Source organism: Callorhinus ursinus, unplaced genomic scaffold, assembly GCF_003265705.2.
Source record: "Callorhinus ursinus isolate GAN/ISIS: 27379988/994484 unplaced genomic scaffold, GSC_fseal_2.0 scaffold52, whole genome shotgun sequence".
NCBI lineage: Eukaryota > Metazoa > Chordata > Mammalia > Carnivora > Otariidae > Callorhinus > Callorhinus ursinus.
The window spans coordinates 8,814,911-8,838,872 of NW_027397114.1; the positions used below are offsets into that span (position 1 = coordinate 8,814,911).

Below are 23,962 nucleotides of genomic sequence, written 5' to 3' on the forward strand. Positions count from 1 at the left end.
TGTATCCTCCCATCTGCTGGCAGAGTACCCACCCCACCAACTGACCAGATGGAGAGGTGTGCCCCAGGCTTGGCAATATTTCCACCCAGCCCCCCAAACGAGCACACACCACAGAAGCCAGCTCAGCTGTGAACTATTGGATTTGAGACAGGAATAGAACAAATCGGGGGGCTAGAGAATAAGGTGGGGGGGGGAGGGAAGAGTGGTTTTAAAAGGGGGGGGGCCGGGAGGGAGGGTCAGTGATGGGGGGGGAGGGAGGCAGTTATTTACAAGAAGGCTCGGGGGGACCAGAGGCTCATCTTGGAATATTTTATAACAATATAAATAAGATTCTGGTTTGCTTTTCCTTTTCGTCTCGTAAAGGAGAGAGAAGTGCAGAGTTCGATTCTGTACAAGGGGGCAGCGGCAGAAGGCCGGCCGGGCGGGTCACTGGGCGTCCACCCGGAAGGACAGCAGCTTCTCGGAATGCATGTTGTTCAGGGTCCGCAGGTCCGGCAGCTTGAGCAGCAGCTTGGTGAAGCGGGAAGTCTCCGAGGGCCGGTTCTTCAGCACCAGAGCCCGAAGAGCCCGCAGCAGCGTCTCCTGGAGCTGCTCCACCGAAGCGGAATTCTCCATGCCCGAGCGGTCTGTGGGGAAGACGACAGCAGTGAGGCAGGCTCCCTGAGCTCCTCTGAGGAGGAACCGGAGGAGGTCTCCGAGGAGGTCCCCGCGGAGGTCCCCGAGGAGGAGGAGGAGGACGCGGCCGCTGCCGGCACCGCTGCTGGTGCACCCTCTCCCTGACGCCCCTCAGAGGGCCCACGGGGGGGGGGGGGGAGAAGGAGGAGGAGGGGAATGCAACTCCTCCCCCCAGGCCTCTGCCCCGACAGCAGGAGGTGGCTGAAAGCTGGGAGCGCAGGCTCAGCGGGGCTGGTCACCTCCCAGCCCACGAGGCCACTCTCCTTCCCTGAACGGGCCAAACGCATCCAGGCTCCCTTGCTTTTTGCTCTGTAGTTCCCTCTGCCCGGGATGCCCTTCCCCCTCTCTGCCTGGCAGTATCTTACTTGTCCTGTGAGGCCCCACTCAAGTGTCACCTCTTTCCCCAGCTCCCCCAGGCAGAAATAGTTGTCTGTGCTTCCAAAGCCCTTGGTTCATGCTTCTACTGTGACACTGATCTCACTGTTTTATAATTAGTCGGGCATGAGTCTGTCTCCCCAGCTAGACTGTGTCTGAATCATGTCTGTATCCCCAGTGCCCGGTGCAGGGCCTGGCATAGAGTAGGTACTCCATAAAAGGTGTGTTGAATTGAACTGCGTCCGCCTCCTCCCCCGGGGTCAGGCTCAGGCGAGAGCTTGACCTACCTGCAGAGACAAGCACCACCGCGGTGAAGAGGCCCAGCTCCTCCTCGGTAAGCGCCAGGGAGTTGAGCTTCTCGCTGAAGTCAAACATGGCATTGAGCAGGTCCCCCATGCCCATGGCTCCGAGTTCCTGCAGGCTGTAGGTGGTGCGGCTCAGGAACATCACTGTCTGGTCCTTCACGTTGAACAGCGATGCAAAGCGCACCATCAACACCTAAGCGGGGGGTGGGGGGGGACAAGGACTGTCATCCTCGGGTGGGGTGACTTGCCCAATTGCCCCTGAAGTTTTCCAGAGGGTTTAACTGGTGCTGCCTTAGGTTTCTCAGGAAAGAGTGGGGGTGGTTTCTGAATGGGCAGTGGGGCGGGGAGTCTTAGCTTTGTCACTCCCCGTGACCTTGGGCAAGGTCACAAAAGTTCACCCAAGTGAATTTGCTCATGCCTGGAAGGGGGCAGCAATGTGCCCGAAGATGTTATTTTAAGGTAACGGGATGTGATTAGACCCCAGCTGAGATGACAGGAGACCCAGCCATCCCAAGACAGGGATAGTGAGGGATTCTGCCCCCTCGTTCAGCAGTCAGAGTCTGCCAGGACAGAGATACCAGGGTTCCAAAGCCTTTCAGAGCCCCTGCCTATCCCAGACACCAAGTCTTTCCACCGGATCCTTCCCAAAGTCAAGAGCAAGGAGCACAAAGGGTCACTCACCTCAAAGGTGCCAGCCTTAAGCAACGTGACCTGGTCGTGCTGAGAAAGATCACAGAAGCCAGGGATGTGCTTGGCAAACTCTACCACCTCCCGCACAGCGGGTGTGAAGCTCATGGAGAAATCCTCCCAGATCTCCTGCACGGTTCTTCCACTGCGTCCGTGTGGGTACATGTTCATGGGACATGCCTGGAGAAGGAAAGGGTTTGGGGAAGGGAATATCAACCAGGGCTGGCTCAGATGGGTTCCCCCAGCAGGGCTGGACCCCAGCTTCTGCCTGGGTTAGGGGCTGTGGCCCCGGAGGATGGCTCTTTTAGGTAAAGTAGCAATCAGGTGCCAAGGTGGAGATCAGGGATTCGCAGGCAGAGCCCTTACTGCAGGGCTGAGCATCCTCCCCTAGCAAGAGGATATTCCTGCATTAGCATCCAGGCACACTCAGCTGCCTTCTGCTAAATCCAGTCTCCCAGGCCCCCTGCCCACCTCACCCCCAGTGCCCTCACCAGCAGAACGTTCTTGGAGTTGCCCTGCCGTGGACTGTTGGCAGGTGCTTCGCCTTCTGGGGCTGGGTACCCGTGGGTGGGGCAGAGACGGTGCCCGTTGCTGTTAGGTTGCTGGCAGCTGTGGTGGGCAGGGCCAGGGGGCCAGGCGGGAGGGTAGGAGGAGGAAGCCTGGCGTAAACCATTCAGGGCCTCGTTATGACGCTGGGCAGCCATGACGTTGTTGTCGTTGGGGACAGGAGGGCAGCCCTGACTCTCCCAGCAGTGTGGCGTGGTGGCCGGAGGGCTGCCAGATGCATGGTTGGCATTGAAGTTGCCAGGTGAGGTGCCCAGCTTGTCATGGGCATAGGTGAAGATTTCTCGGTGGGCCCGGGCCACCTGGGATATCACATCCTCCACCGTGGGCTCAGGACTTGGGGATCGGGGAGGCGTCAGCTGTTGTGGGAATTGGGAGAAGCCCACCAAAGGTGAGGGGGCTGGAGCGGGAGGTGGTGAGGGGCCCATGGGGCCTGGGGCTGGGTGCTGGGCGGGCGAGGTTTCCAACGGGCTCTGGCTGCTCAACTGGTTGTTGGCCAGGTTCATGGCGCTCTGCATCTCGGCAAGCATCCGCTGCTTCTCCCGTTTGGGGATGCGCCCAAAGCGCACAGCTGTGACAGGATGAGAGCAGCGTCAGGAAGTTCTCACGCACACTCACGTGCTTCTCTTCCTTCCTCCTGAAAGGGCCAGGCCCTCAGGGCTTGGGGTTCCACATCACAACCAGAACCAGGGCCACGCCCACTGAGGGGGGTTTTCCAAGTCGGGAAGGAGCTAATAGGAAAGAAGCGTGTTTACCAGAGAGGATGAAAGACGGGCTTCCCCGACGCAAAGGAGCCTCAGGGTGTGACGTGTCTCCGTTGGGACATTTTAAAGGGAGGGATTAACTCACGCACTTTGGGTGGGGGGGGGGGGGGGGGGGGGGGCGGGGGGGGGATGCTTGGGGGGCAACGGTGCCACCTTACCATCTCGAGACATGCCCACGGACAGGCACTTCTTGAAGCGACACTGCTGGCAGCGATTGCGATTGATGCGGACAATGGAGCAATTTTCGTTTTTCAGACACCTTTTGTACTGGATGTTCTGCTGGATGCTCCGACGGAAAAAGCCCTGGAAGGACAGGGGGCAGCTAGTGAGCATCTCTGTCCAGGCCAGGCCTGCGTGTCCGGGGGGGACGAGGTCCCGGGCCTCCGCCCTTACCCCCGCCCTGCCTCACCTTGCAGCCTTCACAGGCATGCACACCATAGTGGAAGCCCGAGGCCACATCCCCGCACACCTTACACAGGAGCACCATGCCATTCAGCTCTGCGGGAAGAGAGAGGCAGCGGGTGAGCAGGAGGGCTGTCTGAGCAGCCAGAGATGGGCTGCACAGTGCTTGGTGCAACTCTAGGAGAAATCCCTGAGGCCGAGGAAGGCCCCACGAAGAACAGTGTCACGGGAACGCCAAGTCCCAACCTAGGCCTGGCCGTTTTTCCCCAGATCAGCTGGAAATTTACGCACTGGTGATGTTGCTGGTGCTCTTGCTGGGGGACACTCGGCTGCTATCTTCCAGGGCCACTTGTAGACCCCCTGGGGGGCTCCCATTGTAGAAGGAGGAGGAGGACGATGATGAGGAAGATGAAGAAGGGGAGCCATCATCACTTAAGCTGGGTGGAATGCTCCCAAAGGAGCGAGCTGGGTCCTGGGTGAGGGAGCCCGTGGGTGACGGTGGGAAGTAGGCAGGGCAGCCTTGAGTCAGGGACTGGAAGCTGCCATTTGAGCTGTCGCTGTAGAGAGACTCAGGGCTGGTGCGGCTTGGGGAGGAGCCGCTGGAGCCAATGTAGGTGATGACACCACCTGGCAGGAGAACACAAGGGAAGGGGGTGTCAGCCGCCACATTATCTTTGGTCCCAGGGCACCACTCTGCTCATCGCCCCCAAACACTGCTCGATGCTCAGAAGTTAACCATGTGGAACCCTGAATCTTGGGAGTCCCAGGAAGAGCAGCAGTGAGCAACTCCCCAACTCATACCAGACATGACATGGCCAACCAACACCCCAAGACCCTTTGCAGGGCACATTCAGCTTCTGCCTTGGGTGTGAGGTGCCTCCCTAGAGGCAGGATCTCTGCAGGCATCTCACATATGTACCCCCCACACCCCTGCCCCGGATGCCTTCCCTGGGAATACCGACTACAGCTAACGATTGAGTTGTCAGTGGCAGACCTGAGGATGGGATGAGCCTTTGAGACCCATTCAGAATGCCCAGTTTCTCCTACCCCCCCCCAAAAAAAACCCAACTGCCAATGTTAACACTAAGACCATTCCAGGGATGAGACTATGGAGGGCCAGCTAGCCAACACTGAAGAGAGTAGAGGTCTTAACAAGAGTAAGCCAATCACATTCCCCCAAAACTGGAAGACATGCTCTCCCAAGATACTGAAGGTACTGAACCTGCCCAGGCTGGTTCCCCTGGCCTCCAAGAGCAAGAGTCAGAGCAGACTCTCCCTCCGAGTCCAGGAAAGACTTAGCAGTGCACATTGCAGGAGGTGGACACGAAAAAAAAAATTGTCCAGCCTAAGGCTTTGGAAATTCCCTTCTAGATCTCTCAGCCTGGTGACAACGACCTTGGCTCTCTAGCCATTCAGGGACTTCGGCCCTCTGGTTACATTTCCAACCACATGGCTGTGTTCCCATGGTATTAGGAGGAGAAAAGGTGACCTGCCTGCCACACCTTTGCCAAGCACCTAGCTTGGCCTGCCACAGGCGGGGTGGGAGATGGGAGGATCCTAGGACACGTGTGAGCCGACACAAGCCATGTCACCGTGTATCCAGAAGCACCTGTCTTGCTCACCCACTGACACACACTGAGCTGGGCAGGGCAACCTTAAAATAGCTCAAGGTTGGTCAGGGTGAACCCAGTTCCCAGTAAAATAGTTGCACAACAGATCAGCTCCTACAGTTTTAGGGTTCAGGTGGGAGGGGAAATGGGATATTATTTGGTGGTAAATGAACCTGACCTAATTCACCCATCCCTCAAAAGAGAGTAAGACCTTCATCCAAAGATAATCAGAACCTGGAAGTGAGGGGCATGCCCAAAAGAGTCTAGTTCTAGATTTAGATCTATCACAACCAACTTGATTTGTGACCTAGAGGAAATTAACTCCCCTCCCTGGATGTCAGTTTTCCTTTCTGTAAAGAGGAAAAAAAAGGTGAAAGCTTCAGTTATGATTCTGGGATGTAGCTGTTCTGGGGAAGTCCTTCGTGACAAACTGCTGCTTGCTTGGAGGGGGTGGGGAGTAAGACAGTGTTTGCAGGACTAAGGAAAGCGATGCTCCAGGAACAGAAAGAATTTGGAATGCGGCGAAACTGAGTCTAAAGGCAGTAAAGTAAAGTGAATAAAAAAGAAAAGAACGAGGAGAAGGGTGGCTAGATGTGAGGTACCATTGAGGAGTGTAAACATGAGGCCACGAGAGGTCACGGATGGCTCTATCTTACTCTGCTTCAGGGACGGGGAGAAGGGGGGGCCCCAGGCAGGCGGACAGGAAAAGGAGGCAGGCGGGGGCGGTGAGTCAGCCCGGCTTCACCCAGATCTTGGCGGGGCGGGGCGGGAGCCGGGGCCCTCAGCCGGCCTCACGTCCCCACTCCACGTGTGCCTCCTGCACGTGGCTCCCCAACGAGGAACCCCGGAACTCGAGGCCCCGCCCTCTCCGCTTCCCGTCAATCGGGAGCAGCAGCCCCGCCCCCGTCCCGCCCCTCCCGAGCCTCCGGGTCCTGGGCTGGGCCCCAAACGCCAGCCGGGCCGGGGCAACTGAGGGGAGGAGAGAAGGGAACACGCGTTGCCGGGGCGACCCGGGGGGGCGGAGCTCATTATGTAACGGGGCCGGAAGGGAACGACCAATGGGGTGGCGGCCACGGCTTCTGCTGAATGAAAACAAACGCAGCACGTGGGCCCGACTCCGCAGCCATGTGAGCCCTCCGGGCCTCCCGGTCGCTCTGGGTGTCCTCCCTGGGGCAGGGCACCACTCTGCTGGCGCCTCAAGTGCCGCTCCCTGCTGTCACTGAGGATTCCCCAGTGAGATCCGACCCATTCCCCCCAGTCCCTCCCGCCTGGAGCCCCTATCGCCCCACTGTTTCTCAGGTTCCCTTGAGCTTGCAGGAACAAGGGGGAGGAGGAAGAGAGGAAGGAGAGGGGTCCTCTTTTCGAGAAAGCCAGGCATGCCACAGCTGCAGCGAGGGGGGAGGGGGAGGTAGGGGCGTTTGGGGCTCTGCTCCAAAGCTCCCAGTCCCTCAAAACTGTGCATCTTACCACCCGTACCCGCTCTCCATTACCTCTTGCCCGGAATCCGAGTCTTTCAGGCTAAAAGGAGCTTTGGGACTCTGAGAGGTGGTGGTGGGGCGCTTCCGGGCGCATTCCCAGGACGAACAACTCGCTCTTGAAATCCCAGCCTATGGTCCCCATTATGCTAGCAAATTCCCGGGCCGAGGGAGTCCCCAGTCCCTTACAAAGTTCCTCTTGTTCTAAGGCATATATGGAAGTGAGGAGACAGTGACAAATAATGCTAACAGTAAAGGAACCCCGGTACCTGTGTTATTGTTGGAGTCGAGGGTCGTCATGTCTTCACCGGCTGAGAGCGGTCATTCAAACTGGACCTTGACACAGACTGGAGGTTGCAATTGCCGCTGTCGCCCCCTGGGCAGTGACTGAGGGCGGGGAATGGACCCCGCGGATCACAACCAGGATCCGAGGCACCCTGCAGCAAGGTCTCGGGGTGGCCGGACTGCAGCCCTGCAGAAGGGTAGGACGCAGAGGCAACGGAGGTCTGCTTTGCATGGGAAGAGCAGAGTGTGGGGGAGGGGGGAATCAGCCTGCTGTAGTTCTGGCTGGAAGGTAGCAAGGAGAGTCGGGTCTCTGCAGTGCACGGAGTGCCACTGCCTGACGGCTTCACAACGCTGCAGGGTAGCGAATCTGGAGCTCCCGGTGCAAAAGTCCCAGAGGGAGCGAGGATGCAGTCAGGAATTAAGTAGGTGATGGGGAGAAAGGGGGCACCCAGGCGCAAAGAAGCGAGACGTGTGCCCTGCTACGCTCCCTCGGCAGCAATATTTCACTCTGCCAATCTCAGCCGCCTTTTGCCCCAGCCTTTTTCCCTGGGACAGAGGGCTCTGCGCAGGCGCCAGCAACCCAGGGTTCCCGGGCCGCACGCGGCACTGGAGCAGGTACCATGTGATCCCAGGGAGCGCCTCGTGCCCCAGTGACACACTTTTCCAGCAGCAGGCACGTTGAGCTCCGTGCGCCTGCGTAACGCTAAGCCTGTCGGGATTTGTAGGCCACTGGCAAAGTGGGCGGACTGCGTTTATTTCCCCCTTTCTGCCTTGCAAAAGCCTTGCTGGGGCCGGGGAGGAGCTAAGAGCCGAACGGGGTGGGGTGCACTGAAAAGTCAGGGTGGCGTGTTTGGAAAGCCTGTATGGCAGAGGCATGTGAATTCCTGGGGAGGGACTGGCCAGCTTGGCTGCTCCCTGGGAGATCAAAGCTAACAGGCTCTTTCTGCAAACCTTGCAAACGTGAGGGCTTCACGTGATTGCAGCACTGACCTCGCCTTGAGGTTCCTGGTGACACAGGGAGAGATGACAAGTAGGGGAGGGAGATATCCCCAGAGTCAGGAACTTAAGCTGAGTTTCTGCTGCAGGGCCAAGTCCTGAGACCAAAAGGAAATGTGACCCCTTTTCCCTTCTAGTCTCCTTAGAGAGAACACCCCTAGGGAAAGGAGTTGTTGCCAGGGGGGTGAGGTTGTCCCTAGGGACTCCCTGTTTGCTTGTATGACACCACCCCACTCATTTGAGGTGACTTTGGGGTGAGTCATTTCCCTTTGTCTGGGAAATAAAAAAGACCAGGGAGGGGAACTTCATGGTGAAAGTGCTTTGAGGTCCTAAAGTAATGGGGCAGAAGGTAAGGCAGGGGTCTGGGGGCAGAGTGACACACCATCCCCCCACCACCAATGCTTGAGTGCAGCATGTAGATCCCACAGAAGGGAACTCAGAAGGGAACTTGAAGATCACCCTAACCCTTGCCCCCTCAGTATCCTTTCCTTGGTAAGAAGAAAATGAGGCCTAGAAGAAGTGGGTGGCCCAAGGTCAAACATTCATTCCTAGTTCCCTCCGCCCACCCTAAACAGCAGGGAGATGGGCAGACATGCAAGGGAAACACTGACCAGGGGTTAGAAACAGCCAGCATCTCCCTTCAGAGCAGCAATTACCCCACTGGTGGAAATGGGTCTCTCCTGCTCGAGGACTTGGGACGGTGGGGAGAGATGGGGCCTCTTCTTCAAGCAGCCAGATGAGCCTGAGCCACCTGCTGCTTCCTGCTAATTCCTCCTTGTCCCAGCCCTTCTAGGGAGGTTTTTGTTTTCCTGCACAGGAAGCCCTTCCCCACTTGTTCACAGACAGCTCCTGGAGCAGCACTGAGGGATGCCTGGAAACATGACAGTCACCAGAGAGGTGGAAAAAAGGAGGAGCGTGGGCACCAAGGAAGGAGGAACCTGGGTAGTGAGGAAGCACGCGAACCAAGAGAGGACGGTGAGGTTGACGAGAGGAGGTGACTGAGTTGCTGGCTTGACCACTGACCCTCTGACTCCCAGGAGATGTGCTCCCTCAAATGGGCTCCTTAGAATAGTCGGGACTTCAGCTTTATGCCCCCGCCCCCAAGGAAAAACGGGAGAGAGAAGACAGTGGGCTCTTCCCTGGCCTGTCCTGGGCCTCTGGCCCAGAGCTGGGAAGCTGTAGCCCAGCGAGCGTGGGAGGGCCTGGGAGGGGCTAGGGCAAACAAGGAAAGAGGCTTTTCAGGAAAACTTGGTTCTGACCTCAGCCTTCTCCCCTCCCCCTCCTGCTGGGCTCTGGAGGGAGTGCTGGGAGGTGAGCTGCTGGGTCCGGTACTGCATGCTCTCTGTGCTCTTCCTAGCTCTTCCTCATGGCCAGGGCCAGGGCTCAGGTATCTGCCAGGGCTGGATTCAAGATCAGGGCCCTTGGCGTGACCTCTAGTGCCCCACCTGCCCCAGCACCCGCACCAGCACACTCCCGTTAGCTGTCCTGGACCCTCCCTGAGGCCCACAGCTCTGTTCATTGCTCATGATTCTGTCCAGCTGTCCAGCCCCTCTTCTACTTGTTGCTCTTTTTCCCTATAGGGAAAGGGCCAAGGGTCAAGAATCTCTCCCTGAGTTTGCAGCTAGGGAGAGGGAAGAGGAAGCAAAGGCAGGGAGAGCTGAAATTCAGTCAGCCTAACTCTTGGCAAGGAGCTGGGTTGTTTTGCAGTCTGAGTGAGGTATGAAGGCGGAGGCTGGGAGGGAGGAAGCAAAGGGGAGGGGGTTACCTCTGCTCCCTCCTTCCCCTGTAGCACTTCTTATAGGGCCCCCCCCTTTTTTTCCCTGACAAAGAAGTAACTTTGGGATCTTCCTTCTACAATTGGAGGGAAGGATACAGAAGAATGAAGAGGCAGGACTCTTTCTTGGCTCCAGAAGCTTCTAGTCTATCCACCCTATTCCTTATGCTGCCAGCAGCTACTGGCAGAAGGACAGAGACCTATGGGACCCAGAGCCACCAAAGGGAGGGGGAAAAGGCTGAGTAGTCTGGCCTTTGGGGACCTGGACTGGAATCTAGCTTTGGCCTCTCTTTGACCTCAACCTTGACCTTAAGACAACAGGTGCAATTCAACACAGCCTCCCACCTCTCCTGACAGCTGGACATTCCAGTTCACTTCTAGACACACACACACACACACACACTGTTCCCCCTATAGCCAAATTCAGCCTAAGAAGGAACTGGATTCAGCTTAGAATTGTGTGGAATGGATGCATATCCAAGACCTGGCACAGCAAGACACAGCCCAGGCTCCATGTTGCACACACTTCTACTCAGATTCCTCAGAGTCTGAGGACTGACCTCACTATTGTGGGACAGGGTTGGAGCGTGTGTGTGTGTGTGTGTGTGTATGTGTGTTTGTGTGTGTGTGTTTCCAAATATGTCTTTAAATTCTCCTGGATTTCTTTGGACAGCACAGATAAAGCAGGGGAAGGAAAGGGATTAAGAGCTCTAAATTCTAGTCAGAGTATGCATATGATCGTAAGAGTGAGAGACTGCATGTGTGAGGGTGTGTAAAAGGTATGAGTGTGCACAGATGTGTGTGTTTGATCCAGGATCTAAGCTCCTTGCCAGTGTGTTGTTCTGGGTAACAGGGCAATGCCCTGGGCAAATCCTGGGTGGCCTAAATCTTGGGCTGACTGCTTGACTGACTGACTGACTGACTGACTGACTGACTGAGGGTGGGTCCTTGCTGGAAACCAGGTCAGGCTTCAGTAGGTGCCTTCTCTTCCCCCTCCTTTCTCACCAAGCAAATCATTGCCCAGGGGAGTAACCTCCCTGCCCAGGTGATGCAAACCTGGGTCAGAAACCCTGGGGATGCTCCAGAATCAGGGAAGCAGCCCTGTGTCTGGGAGAGACTCATGCCTTGCCCTCTTAGATTCTTCTCCTGTTCTCTAAAGGGCCAGCTGGCTTTCCTTCACTCACCCAAAGCGTTGATGTCTTGGGGAGAATTTCAAGAACATACCACAGGAGGGCCCAAGTCTGAGCTGATTTGTTCTTTGGGGGAGCTGGAGAAAGAGACGGTGAAGCATGGTCTAGGGCTGAGTTCCACAGACGTGTTTTTTGCCTCAGATTCTATTCCTACTTCACTACTCCTTTCTCCAAGGAAAGGAAATAATAAGCATGTATTAAGTACCAACTGTATGCCAGGCTCTGGGCTAAGTGGTTTACATATATTATCTAATTTAATACCCATAACAATTCTATGCTGCAGGTCTCATTCTTCTTTTAGAGATAGGGAACCTGAGACTTTGAGATGTTTGTTAGCTTGCCCAGGACGCAGCAGAGGCTGGGAGGTTTGTCTGGAAGCTGTCCTTGAAGCGAAGCACTGAAGATTGAGAAGACATCACATCAAAAAGCGGTGGAGTCAGTGGAGATTTTGGAGGGGCTAAAGCTCCCCCGGCTATCTCTTGGGACTACCGCTGTCAACATCACAGTGAAAACAGGAGTGTTGGGAATCCGACCCCAGGTCTGAGGGTACAGCTATTTCCACTAGCAAGACTGCCCATCTTGGGCGCCTGGGTGGCTCAGTTGTTGGGCGTCTGCCTTCGGCTCAGGTCATGGTCCCAGGGTCCTGGGATCGAGCCCCGCATCGGGCTCCCTGCTCGGCGGGAAGCCTGCTTCTCTCTCTCTCCCACTCCCCCTGCTTGTGTTCCCTCTCTCGCTGTGTCTCCCTCTGTCAAATAAATAAATAAAATCTTTAAAAAAAAAAAAAAAAAGACTGCCCATCTTGGAGAAAATGATCACTTTGACTGAAACACTCTGAGCGACCAGCTCGTCCTGGTGTTTCCTAAACGATAATGCTGCTTGGAAGGGTGGCGCATCAACAAGAAGAGAGAAATCTAAAGCACCCCTGCCCCTGTCCCCACAAGTACCTCACCTTCCCAGGCCCATGTTTCCTCTTCCTTACCCTCTGCTCCCTCCCTCCCACATTCCCCTTGTGCGGTCAGAAAGGGAGCCGGGGGCCAGGAGAGGGTGCAACAAACGCATAGCAAACTCATGTCCGCAGAGACCCCTCCAGAGGTGGCAGCAGGCATCTGAACACTCTTCTCCCCCTCTGACTTTGGGATCCACAGCTGGTGACAAGGGGAGGGGGCAGGTAGGTCAGGGACCTTTAAAGCACCATGGTGCTTCCTTGAGGGGATGTATTAACGGACTGGTTCCTATGACTTCACATGGTGACAGATGGTAGCTAGGCTTATTGTGGTGAGCGTTTTGTAAGGTATGTAAATGTTGAATCACTATGTTGTAAAAAATAATAATAAATGAAATAAAAATGTTTAATTAAAAAAATGAAAAAGAACGGATTCGTTCAATGAGAGTGGGGAAGGCCCCTAAAGTTGTGTATGAAGCCCTAAGGAAACAACATCCTACCTCCCCCATGTACCTGCGTGAGCAATGTGCACCTCTAAGTACAGCCCTTCTAAAGCCATCCACCATCCTAGGCCAACGCTTCTTCAGCAGATGCTTTGGGGAACCAGAAAGAGGGTCCCCCTTTTAGAGGCCAGGATCCCACCCACGTCACAGGATCCAGGAGGTGCATGGACTGTCCTTGGCAGTGGAAGACTAAGTCTCAGATCACCCTCTTTCTGGCGTGGGGTTCCCCCCCCCCCCGGGTTGGGGGGTGGCTGGCATCCAGCACATGCTATGCTAAGGCCATTCTGTCCAACCTCTGCTATGCTGCTGCTGGAGCCTACTGGTGGTTTTGTCTTCCAGGCCTGGCAAAGGCCTGTTGTCTGTCCTTGAGCCTCTGTAGGACTGAGATGCAGGGGAGTGTGCGTGGGGAGTGAAGGGGTACCTGTGGTGCCTGCCTCTGTTTCCACCTCTTACCACAAGCTCTAGATCAAATCCTCTCCTTATCCCCATTCCTTGGGCCTCTGCAGATCTCCTTGTGGTTGCCTGGGGAGGCCAGAGGCTCATGACAGTCCTCGTGAGCAGGACGGACCTCGGAGGAACTATGGCCTGCGCAGACATTAGGGGCCGTGTGTGTCGCTTCTGGGAGGCTTACATAAACACTGGCTGGGATGGGGAGGGAAAGGAGGGGTGCAATGGGCTGCCCAGGAAAAAAAGCATCCCCCGCCCCTCCGAGCTCAGCCCGCATGGAAAGAAGGAAAGAAGCTCATTTTTCCCTCCTCCCATCCCTCTCCCCTGGTCTGCAGCTGTGAGTTGGGCCGGAAACACTGCAGTATCTTGGGGGAGGGGGGGCAGGAGAAGGAGAGAGAGAGAGGATGCGACTTCGACTTCGCAAATTTGGGATCCCCCCCTTCTTCTAAATTGGGGGGGTAAAGGGGGAGAAGCAATTTGCCAAAGAGATTTTCAATGCCACAGGAAGGAGCTTTGGCTCATTAGAATGCACAGTTTGCACCCTGAAAAAAAAAAATCTGTGCTGGTTGCAAAAATGCAGACGTGTGTAGGGGCCCAGCGGAGATTAAAAAAAAAAAAAAAGAAAAGCGCTAGCTCTGCAATGCAGGATCTGCGAAGTTTTGGTGCGATGAGGAAATGTGGGTCGTGCTCATTTCGTTTGCTTGTTCCTGCTAACCTACTGTCCGCCTGACTCCAGCACGGTCTCACATCCCAGCAAGAGGCACTGCTGCTCAGAAACGGGGTCAGGGGCGGGGTGGGGGGGTGGGGGGGAGGTGGCCTGAGCAGAGGGCTGCAGTGGGGGTCTGGGGTTCGAGTGCTGAGAGATGGACTCCATGGGTCCGGGAGGGCCAGGTGGATGGGAGGGGACACTTCCATGAGGCATGGAGGCTGAGCTTGCCTTTCACACTAACGTTTGTTCTCCAGCTGGATGGGGGTTAGTGTGAAGTTCCGCCAGATCCCCCCACCCCACCCTCAGCCCCTCCTTATCCCCAATTGGCAGATGGACTTTCCTTTTCCTGTCCCACAGACCACTGCTGCAGAAACAACCCTGGCTTCTTATCCCTGACCCCACAAATCCCTTAACTCTCCTTGTTCTAATCCCGGAATGGGCACTTGCAGCATCCTCCTTTCTAGAAAGAGGGGACCAGGCAGCCTGATTTGGGGAGCCCAGGCTGCAGGGAAACCGAGTCTTGGCTCCAGGCTGACGTTGACACATCAGCTCCAGTCCAGCGCTAGGGGCAGCCACCCTGTGCTCTTGGCCTGGGGAGGCCCTTTGTTCATATGGGGCCTATAAACGCCCCCGGGTTGCCTGGGAGGAGACTATGCCTGGGAAAACCATGTTTCTTTCCTGCGTATTTGCTCCCCCAGTGGTTCAGGAAAGACAAAAGGAGACAGAAGCAGGATAAAGAGCCTGGGGATAAGGAGAAGGGAGCCTAGTGCCCTTTTGCTCCTTCCCCATCTTCCCTCCTGTTTCTCTGGCCCGGGGAGGCCGGGGCCGAGCGTGTTTGCGCCGGGCCGCGGCTCACGCGGGCTGCCCGGGGTCACATGGCCTGGGCATGTGCAGCCTGCTCCATTTCTACCACAACAACTCGCTCATAAACAGCCCGGCTGCTGCGGCGGTGGTGGCGGAGACATGTGCAAGCGAGGGGGTGGGGCACGTGGCCCTGCCCGAGCCAAGGGAAGGCTCTCCGCTCCGCACCGCCTCTCCCCTCCCCACGCTGGCGCTGCCTCGCCACAGGAAATTCCTAGTGCTCCTTTGCTGCTGCTGCAAAACATGTTTTTGGGAAGTGACTTTCAACAAGGATGGAGTCCGTGGGCTATTTTAAATGACATAGAAGAGATCATCAGTCCGTCCCCGACTTCTGTGGCCCTTGTCCTATCTTAGATCCCTATCCACGTTGGGGGTGGAGGGCTGAGCAGGGGTCGTGTTTCCAATTCTCACCTGTTTCTTCCTCTTAAAGTATGTAATATTGGAACCAATCAGGTTCCCATGGCGAGCATTAGGGTAAGGGGCTGTGCTTCCCTAACACCGTGGTTCTTGGGATGCACTGGTGGCCCCAGGATTAGAGGGGGGTCAACATCACCTGGGCACCTGTTAGACAAACTGTCAGGTCCCAGCCCAGGCCTGCTGAATCAGAAACTCTGGCAGTAGGGGGCCAGCCCTGCAGGGGATTCAGATGCATGCTGAGGTGCGCATGCTGCTCTGAGGTGTTGTTCCCTAGCAATCAGTCCTGCAGGGTCCAACCCAAGATCTGGGGAATGCCCACTTTCCCCTTTTGTGCTTTTTCAGCTAGGTTTAGCCAGAGAGCACAACGAGATTCGGTTTGACTCAGTGTAAAAAGCACTTATCAAGTGCCTACTGTGTGCAAGGATTCTGGAAATGAGAGCAGACAAGTAGTGGGAGGATGAGTGAGACCAGAAGAGGGAGCGGAAGGTACTGGGGAAGAATAAAGGAAGTGAGGGCTAGGGTCGTAATTATTTATCCTTCCTCCATCTTACTTTTCATCCTGTAACTGAGACTCCTATTAGAACAGTTGATTGTGGGGGTGCCTGAGTGGCTCAGTCAGTTAAGCATCTGCCTTCAGCTCAGGTCATGATCCCAGGGTCCTGGGATGGAGCCCTGCATTGGGCTCTCTGCTCAGCGGGGAGCCTGCTTCTCCCTCTCCTCCTGGCTTGTGCTGTCTCTCGTTATCTCTGGCTCTCTCTCTCTCAAAAAAAAAAAGAAAAAAATCTTAAAAAAAAAAACAAAAACCCAACCAGTTAATTGTGGCTTAAATTGTTTGGAGGCTGGAGGTAGAAACTGCTCCCTTGTCTATTTTTGCTGACCATGGGAACCCCAAGCTAGTTAGAGCCATAGGTCCCTGACTCCCCATGCATAACTAAGAGAATATGAACACCACGCAGATAAGTACACACACGCACACACCCTCTTTGGGATCTCAGAGACAGGGGTAGGGAGAGCCAAGAAAAGGAATGAGGTCCCAGAGGGTTGGAAGTACCCCAGGCAAAATGAGTTTAACAGATAACAAGCAGGAAGTCTTTCAATGGGGGAGGGTGGGGACAACTCTGGCCTACTCTAGCTTCCTGAGCCCCAGAAACTGTGACCAGAGGAAGCAGAGGGTCTCTAAGGCAAATCACAAAGGCTCCTGAGGATGAAACCTGAGCCTGGAAAGCAAAGCGACTGGGGGAATGGACATCAGATCAGAAGGGTTCTCTTCCACAGGCAAACAGAGCAAGCGTGAGGCATTGGGGGGTGGGGGGGCAGAGATGAGACCCATGCTCAGCCTCTCTCCTCTGGCCTTTTCTCTTCCATCACACGTAGCCTCTCAGGAGCAGAGATCCCATTACTGTCTCAAGCGTGACCAGTTGATTCCTGGCCTCTCCCTGCTTCATTTTTTTGAGGAATATGCTTTCTTCTGGTTCTCACAGAGCCCTTTCTCTCACTTCTCTCTGCAAGGGTTCCTCTCTGTGCCTGAAAGGCTCTGGACTCAAGGAGCAGACAGCCCTGCAGGCTCAGCTGCATTGACCTACATTGGCTCTCCCCTAGGCCCTGGGTGTGGGGGCTGAGGTTTCAAGATAGGAACTTGGGAATCTGGCACAGGTCTGCAGATGACGTCAGGGAGAGAGGCTGCAAAAGTGGCACGGAGGGACCACAGGCAGGGGGTACTGCAAGACTGAGTTCTCACTTTGTCATTTGTGGACAATATCAGAAGCTAGTCCAAACCTCAAATACACAAACATTTCTGAGCAGTGACCCCTTGGATGGGAGCCAGAAGTCTCTGTCAGGCCTGGTCTCTAGTCACTAGATTTGGAAGTGGTTTCTGCCTGCTCCCCATTCTTGCTGAACCCACCCCAGTCTGCAGGGACTGGAAAGATTTCCTTGGTTTGATGTGGGCCAGTGAGTTCAGATTTCGACTGATCTATTTCGGGGATATGAAGGCTGAATAGAGGTGGTCAGATATGCAGAAATCCGCTCCCAAGCTTTACTATATAGAGACCCATGTACTTCCTTAGATCTGAGGCTTTGAGAAGGATCCAGAAGAAGCCCTACAACTGAATTACCATTTACAAACCCCTTACCTCAGGACCCTGGCAACTGAACCTCTCTTTCCAGCTACAGGCTTCTGCAACAGGAAGGCAGGCTCTGAAAGGGGTGTTTTCCCTCTCTCTCACTATAAGCCACAGTATTTAGGATGCCCACTGCCTCCAGATTGTGGATGTTTTGCCCTGGCAAGGAAATGCTATTGTAGGGGGAGGAAATTAGGTGGTGGTGACAGAGAATGATAGATGAGCCTTTTACTTAGGGGAGAGAGAGCGCGCGCCCGCGCGAGCTCATGAGGGGGACAGCATGCAGGCAGTGCAGGGATGGATGGCTCTCCTCTCCAAAGGCTTCCCCTCCGCCAAGCCCCACCCCCAAAGCCCAGGAAGTCCACAGCCTGGCACCCAGCCAGGGTGAGAACATTCCTCAGGACTCTGACAGGCTGGGGGTTGGAGGTGGGGGGGATGGTGGTGGTGCTCCCACCCTGAGTTTGGGGAGAGGGGAAGGAAACACGCGGGGGAGGAAATGACCACAGAGAAGAGGGTGAGGGTAAGCGATGGGAGCTAGTTCCCAGCGCCACAGGTTCCTTTTAGACAGAAGGGTTGAGGCTGGATGCCTTCCCAACGGCCACGTGAAGGGTCTGCAGCTTCAGAGCAAATGACCTCCAGGTCACCTCTCTGCTCAGGGTTGTCACTGACGTCTCACACTGCTGGGAGATTCTCTCTTCCTCCGTTACTCTAATGGAGCTGTGGTTGAGCTCGGGAGCCCCGGAGTGGCGAAACTCTGGTACTGCAGCTGGGCTGGGGGAGGAGCCCAACGGGTCTCCCACTGTCTCTCCACCAGGGCCCCTCCCTTTTCCTCCATAGGCCCGGGATTCTGGAAATAGCACCTGGTAATAGGAGCGCTGACAGATTCTGAGTTATAGGAGAGCAAGTGTCCCTAGTCTTTGATGTTCTAGCTTACTCGCTTTTCGGATGTTTCCCTTGAAAACAGGGGCCCTTGGACTCCTCCCATTCCCTTCCACACATGCCCCTGGAGAGCGGCTACTTGGTTACAATAAGGCCCCCCTCTTTGGGCCCCAGGACCTGTAGCTCTTGGACTACTATTCATGACCTCTATGACTTTGAGGGACAAACGGTCCTGTGAGAATTCTGATTTTAAATTTACCCTTCCTTCTCTAAACACTGCATGATATAACTCTTTCTCCTAGTCAGCACCCAACCACATGCCTTCCATCACCCCAATTCCCTGTCCAATCTCTCAACATCACGTCTCATGTGGGGGAAAGGAGTGGGGAGGAATGGACAAAGCTAGGTCAGAATTTTTTCCAAGGAAAACCGGTTCCCTGTTTGGTTTCATTTGACCCATATTCTAGCTTTTCCTGGTTAGTCCTCTTGTTCCATGCATCAAGCCTTCCCACTGGACTAATTTTGCTGTCCTGCCCACCCCTCCCTCCAACATGATCCCCTGTGCTCTCCTCATCCAGGGCAGATGTCCTTAACATTGAGAGAAGAGACTCTGCTTTGGAAATAATTTATGTCAGCTCTCGAGGAATACCTGCCCATAGAGAGAGAACTGCTTCCAGTGTTGTTTGGGGAAGGGGATGTGGTGAAGGAGGCAAGAAGTGGAACACTCAGTCTAAGAGAGGCCATGTTCCCATTATCTAGACGGTAATTCAAGAACTTTTGGTGCTTGTCTGGTATCTAAGGATTTCAGAGAGCTCTGCCAACAACAATGAAGAACTCTAAGGGAAATGGGAGTTGGGGTAGAGGTAACCAACTGTGCAGTGAGGGATTAAACCTTCACCCAACTCCACCCCCAACGTCGTTTTCTTTGATGATATCCCTTCTCGTGAATTTGCCTCATCTTTTAAATTGTGTGATCCTTACTGTTACTAACCGGGGAGCTATAAGGCATGAAATCATTTTAAGTAGACACAGCCACGTTCCCACATTGCACTGCACACCTCAATCAACTTTCCTCTCCTCCCAGGCTGCTGCCCCACATTCACCCTGAAGGGGGCACTTTTGTTCAGTCGTTGGTGCCAGAGGAAAGGGAGCCCCAGGAAGGAAACATAACAATTGGTCACGTGTTGGGGGGGAGGTTCTCGCAGGGGGTGCTGGGACAGGGAAGGGAGGTCCACGTGGAGTGGGCGGAGTCGGCTGAAAGTTTTGGCGGGGCTGGCAATGGGAGAAAAATACCCAAATTTGAGTTGTGATTTTATTAAAAAAAAAAAAAAATGCAGCAGAGCGGGTGTGTCCTGCTCTTGGAGAGGCCCCTGCAGAGGGGAAAAAAGAAGCAGCACACGAACCTCCTGCTCGCGGAGGCCAGGAACGCAGGGCAGGGTTTCTGCCAGAAAGAGCTCTGAGCCGTATCGGGCTTCGGAGCCGGAGCCGGAAACCTCCGTGGCTCCATGCTTTTTCCCCATTCCCCATCCTCCCGGAGAAAGGAAAGGTGGCCTCTCCCCCTTGGTCTCATTTCAGGGCCATGTGGGGCTGGGCTAATGCCAGCCACGCAACCCCAGTCTTTATTTATCTTTACAAGAGCCTCAGGAAGCCGCCCAGATGAATCCTCTCTCCTTGGGGAGAAGCCAAAACAAGCCTCTTTTACTACCTCATTCTGCCCCACAGTTAGCAGGGAAAACACAGTTTCATACAGTCTTGAGATGGAAGGGGCCTTAAAGATGATCTTCAGTTTTCTTTTTGGTCTAGGAAAACCAAGACCCAGACAGGTAAAAGGGCTTACTCTTTGCACACCATAGGCACTCCCTTCAAAGAATGTAGGTCGTAGAAATGGAATTCGCCATCCTAGTCCCCCTAAATCATAAAGTAGTGATAGTGTTGGCTTTAACTCCATCCATACCCTTAGCCAGAGGGCAAAGGGGAATGGTCATTATCCCATTAAGGATAAAATAGGCAGAGGACTATTTAGGGACTTGATTTATGGGTCCTAAGGTTTTCCTAGGTGCCCTCACAGGGACCCCCTCCACTTTCTCCCTCTAGGTCTTTACTCTTTGATATCCGGGGCCCTTATGTGTCTTAGTTCAGAGATTACCACAGTTTAAAAACCTAATGGTTTGGGGCGCCTGGGTGGCTCAGTTGGTTAAGCGACTGCCTTCCGCTCAGGTCATGATCCTGGAGTCCCAGGATCGAGTCCCACATCGGGTTCCCTGCTCAGCAGGGAGTCTGCTTCTCCCTCCGACCCTCTTCCCTCTCGTGCTATCTCTCATTCTCTCTCTCACAAATAAATAAATAAATAAAATCTTTAAAAAAAAAAAAAGCCTAATGGTTTGGAATCAAGAATTCTCTTCCCTCCTTAGGAGAGCTTTTCCCAGGGCTTTTTCTGGTGGTTTATCTACCTCGTCCTGTGACTTGAGATCAAGATCAGACCTCCAAATCCAAAAATTCCAGCCTTTTGGCTTTGGGAGAGAAAAGCATGTTTACTTAGTCTGGAGTAGTGAAATCTTAGACTTTGGATTTCAGAGCTGTAAAGTTTCCAGAAAAAAAAAAAAATGTGGGGGACTGATGTAGAATTGCCAGCATTCTATTTTGCCAAGTAAGGACATTAAAAAACTACTACCACCGATTGCTATTTACTATCACCATCATTTTACAAAAGAAAGTAAATTTTAACACACACAAAATAGGAAGCATATAATCTCAGAATAAATAAATATTCTAAGCCACCCTGTATTGATTTACATGGGTACTATATAGTGTTCTTTGTTGTTGTTGTTGTAGATTGGTTCTAGTTTGATCTATTGGTCAGACCAGTGGGAGTAGCGAACTGCAGCCTGAGTGCCAAATCCAGCCCAATGCCTCTTTTTGTATTTGCCACAAGCTAAGAATAAGCTAAATTAAAAAAAAAAATTTTTTTTTTTTATCTTTTTAAGTAAGCTCTATGTCCAAGGCGGGGTTTGAACTCATGACCCCGAGATCAAGAGTCACACGCTCTACTGACTGAGCCGGCCAGGTGCCCCTAAACTAAGAATATTTAAATAGTTGAAAAATCTAGGGGTGCCTGGGTGGCTCAGCCATTGAGCGTCTGCCTTTGGCTCAGGTCATGGTCCCAGAGTCCCGGGATCGAGCCCCGCATCGGGCTCCCTGCTCGGGAGGAAGCCTGCTTCTCCCTCTCCCACTCCCCCTGCTTGTGTTCCCTCTCTCGCTGTGTCTCTCTCTGTCAAATAAATAAATAAAATCTTAAAAAAATAGTTGAAAAATCTAAAACATATCATGACACATGAAAATTTTATGAAATTCAAATTTCAGTGTCTCTAAATAAAATTCTATGGAATGGTGGAACTATGATTGCTGCTTGCAATCTCATGCTAGAGCCCTTGTTTCGAACCATTGTGTCTCCGTCTTTCCCTCTAGATCTCCACAGCCCTGGCACCTTAGATTAACACTCATCAAGGAACACCTGGGTGGCTCAGTCAGTTAAGCGTCTCTTGCTCTCAGCTCAGGTCTTGATCTCAGAGTCGTGAGTTCAAGCCCCAAGTTGGGCTCCACGCTGGGTATGGAGCCTACTTAAAAAACAAAACAAAACACTCCTCACAAGCCACTTTCATTTATATGTTGTCTTTTTTTTACTTTTTTTAAAAAAGATTTTATTTATTTGAGAGCGAGAATGAGAGAGAGAGAGAGCATGAGAGGGGGGAGGGTCAGAGGGAGAAGCAGACTCCCCGCCGAGCAGGGAGCCCGATGCGGGACTCGATCCTGGGACTCCAGGATCATGACCTGAGCCGAAGGCAGTCGCCTAACTGACTGAGCCACCCAGGCGCCCCTATTTATATATTGTCTTGCACTACAATAGCAGCGTTTAATAATGCAAGAGACACAATGGCTGTCAAAGCCTAAAATATTTACTGTCTGGCCCTTTAAGAATAGATTGGCCAAAGGGCACCTGGCTGGCCCAGGAGATGGAGCAAGGAACTCTGGACTTCTCAGGGTTGTGAGTTCAAGTCCCATGTTGGGTGTAGAGATTACTTAAAATAAAAATCAAGGGGCGCTTGGGTGGCACAGTTGGTTTGAGTGTCCCAACTCTTCGTTTTGGCTCATGTCGTGATCTTGCGGTTGTGAAATGGAGCCCCATGTTGGGCTCCATGCTCAGCATGGAAGTATGCTTGAGATTCTCTCTCCCTCTGCCCCCCCCCCCATAAAGAAATGAATCTTTAAAAAAAAAAAGTCTAAAAAAATAGGTTGGCCAACTCTGGAAACTTTTCAAACTCAGCGGTATCAGAATCACCTGGAGGGCTTGTTAAAACACAGACTGCTGGGGCACCTGGGTGGCTCAGTCGGTTAAGTGTCTGCCTTTGGCTCAGGTCATGTTCCCGGGGTCCTGGGATCAAGCCCTGCATTAGGCTCCCTGCTGAGCAGGTGCACCAATAAATAAAAATCTTTAAAAAAAAAAAAGATGATATTCAGTAAAGAACTGAATTATCAGGGGCACCTGGGTGGCTCAGTCGTTAAGCGTCTGCCTTTGGCCCGGGTCATGATCTCAGAGTTCTGTGATGGAGCCCCGCATTGGGCTCCCCGCTCAGCGGGAAGCCTGCTTCTCCCTCTCCTACTCTGCCTGCTTGTGTTCCCTCTCTTGCTGTCTCTCTCTGTCAAATAAATAAAATCTTTAAAAGAAAGAACTGAATATCACTAGAGAGGAGGGCATGTGAATATTGCAAAGAGTGATCCAAGTAAAGGGAATAGCAAGTGAAAGGACCTGAGCAGACACACACCAGGTGTGTTTGAAGGACAGCAAAGAGGCAAGTGCGGCAGGAGGGTAGTGAATAAGGGGGAGAATAGCAAAGTCAGAGAGCAGTACCAGGGGGCCAGATCCTATAGGCTATAATGATGATTTTGTTTTTCCTCCAGGTAAGATGGGAAGCCAGGGGAGGGTTTTGAGCAGATAAAGAACATGATCTCACTCATATCTTATCAGTATCACCAAGGCTGCTATGTTGAGAACAGACTTAAGTGGGGGAAGGCAAAGGTTGAAACTGAGAGACTAATTACAAGGTTACAGCAATAAAAAAGTGCAATAGGACTATATGACTTAGACCAAGGTGGAAGTTGTGGAGGTGTGTGAAGGTGTGGGATTCTGGATATATAATTTGAAGGGCAATGGGATTGGAAATTGACTGGATATGGGGTGGGGGGGGAGGCTGTAGAAGTAGAATTTGGGTGAGGGAAATTCAGGAGTGCAATTTTAAAGATTTATTTACTTGAGAGAGCGAGAATGAGAGAGAGTACATGAGAGGGGGCAGGGTCAGCGGGAGAAGCAGGCTCCTCGCTGAGCAGGGAGCCCGATGCGGGACTCGATCCCGGGACTCTAGGATCATGACCTGAGCCGAAGGCAGTCGCTTAACCAACTGAGCCACCCAGGTGCCCCACAGGAGTGCAATTTTAGATCTAAGTTTGAAATACCGATTAGACATCCAGGTGGTATGTCTCCTAGGCAAGTGGCTATACAATTTTGGAATTAGGGGATGACTCCAGGAAGAAAATGTAAATTTGGAAGTTGTCAGTGTAGAGATGGTATTGAAAGTCTTGACACTGAAAGAGACCACCATATTCCATGTGCCTCCCACCGCCCCCTTTATTGGTATCCCTAACCCCAATACTTCCCTTGCAGATCTTAGGTCATACAGTCTGGTAGAAGAGGGCTGGGGTACTCTTGGCTTCTTAACACATTCACACCCACTAGTTTAAAATTTCCAGGGGGTTATGCTTTGGGCCCACAAGGCCAAGACACAGTTTTAGTCAGAGGTTTTCACATTAGGCCAAAGAATGTTAGTCATCTCCATCTTCATATGGATTGAAAAAAATACACTTCAACAGAAAAGAAAAACAATTAAAACTTTAAAAGTTTTTCCAGGAGGAACTGAGGACTTGTTGGC

At 53.4% G+C, this 23,962-nt stretch overlaps 1 protein-coding gene across 1 annotated transcript; it reads right to left on the reverse strand.

Moving 5' to 3' along the window:
- Window positions 1-16: 16 nt before the first annotated feature.
- Window positions 17-7,772, reverse strand: NR1D1 (nuclear receptor subfamily 1 group D member 1). The gene is made up of 8 exons (XM_025859310.2): window positions 7,127-7,772; window positions 4,064-4,399; window positions 3,780-3,868; window positions 3,529-3,673; window positions 2,534-3,177; window positions 2,037-2,222; window positions 1,338-1,548; window positions 17-626 (listed from the first exon to the last, which is right to left on the reverse strand). Exons 1-8 carry the CDS (start codon window positions 7,155-7,157, stop codon window positions 427-429), a joined length of 1,842 nt encoding a protein of 613 aa, XP_025715095.1. The 5' UTR covers window positions 7,158-7,772; the 3' UTR covers window positions 17-426.
- Window positions 7,773-23,962: the final 16,190 nt, after the last annotated feature.

What these genes read in the sequence shown, in the direction of transcription:
- NR1D1 (XM_025859310.2), bottom strand. Translation starts at nt 7,157, where the DNA reads ATGACGACCCTCGACTCCAACAATAACACAG. An exon ending in CGTGGGCATGTCTCGAGATG is followed by an intron (nt 3,178 to 3,528) that starts GTAAGGTGGCAC and finishes ATCCTGTCACAG; the next exon opens with CTGTGCGCTTTGGGCGCATC. An exon ending in ACTCCAAGAACGTTCTGCTG is followed by an intron (nt 2,223 to 2,533) that starts GTGAGGGCACTG and finishes TTCCTTCTCCAG; the next exon opens with GCATGTCCCATGAACATGTA.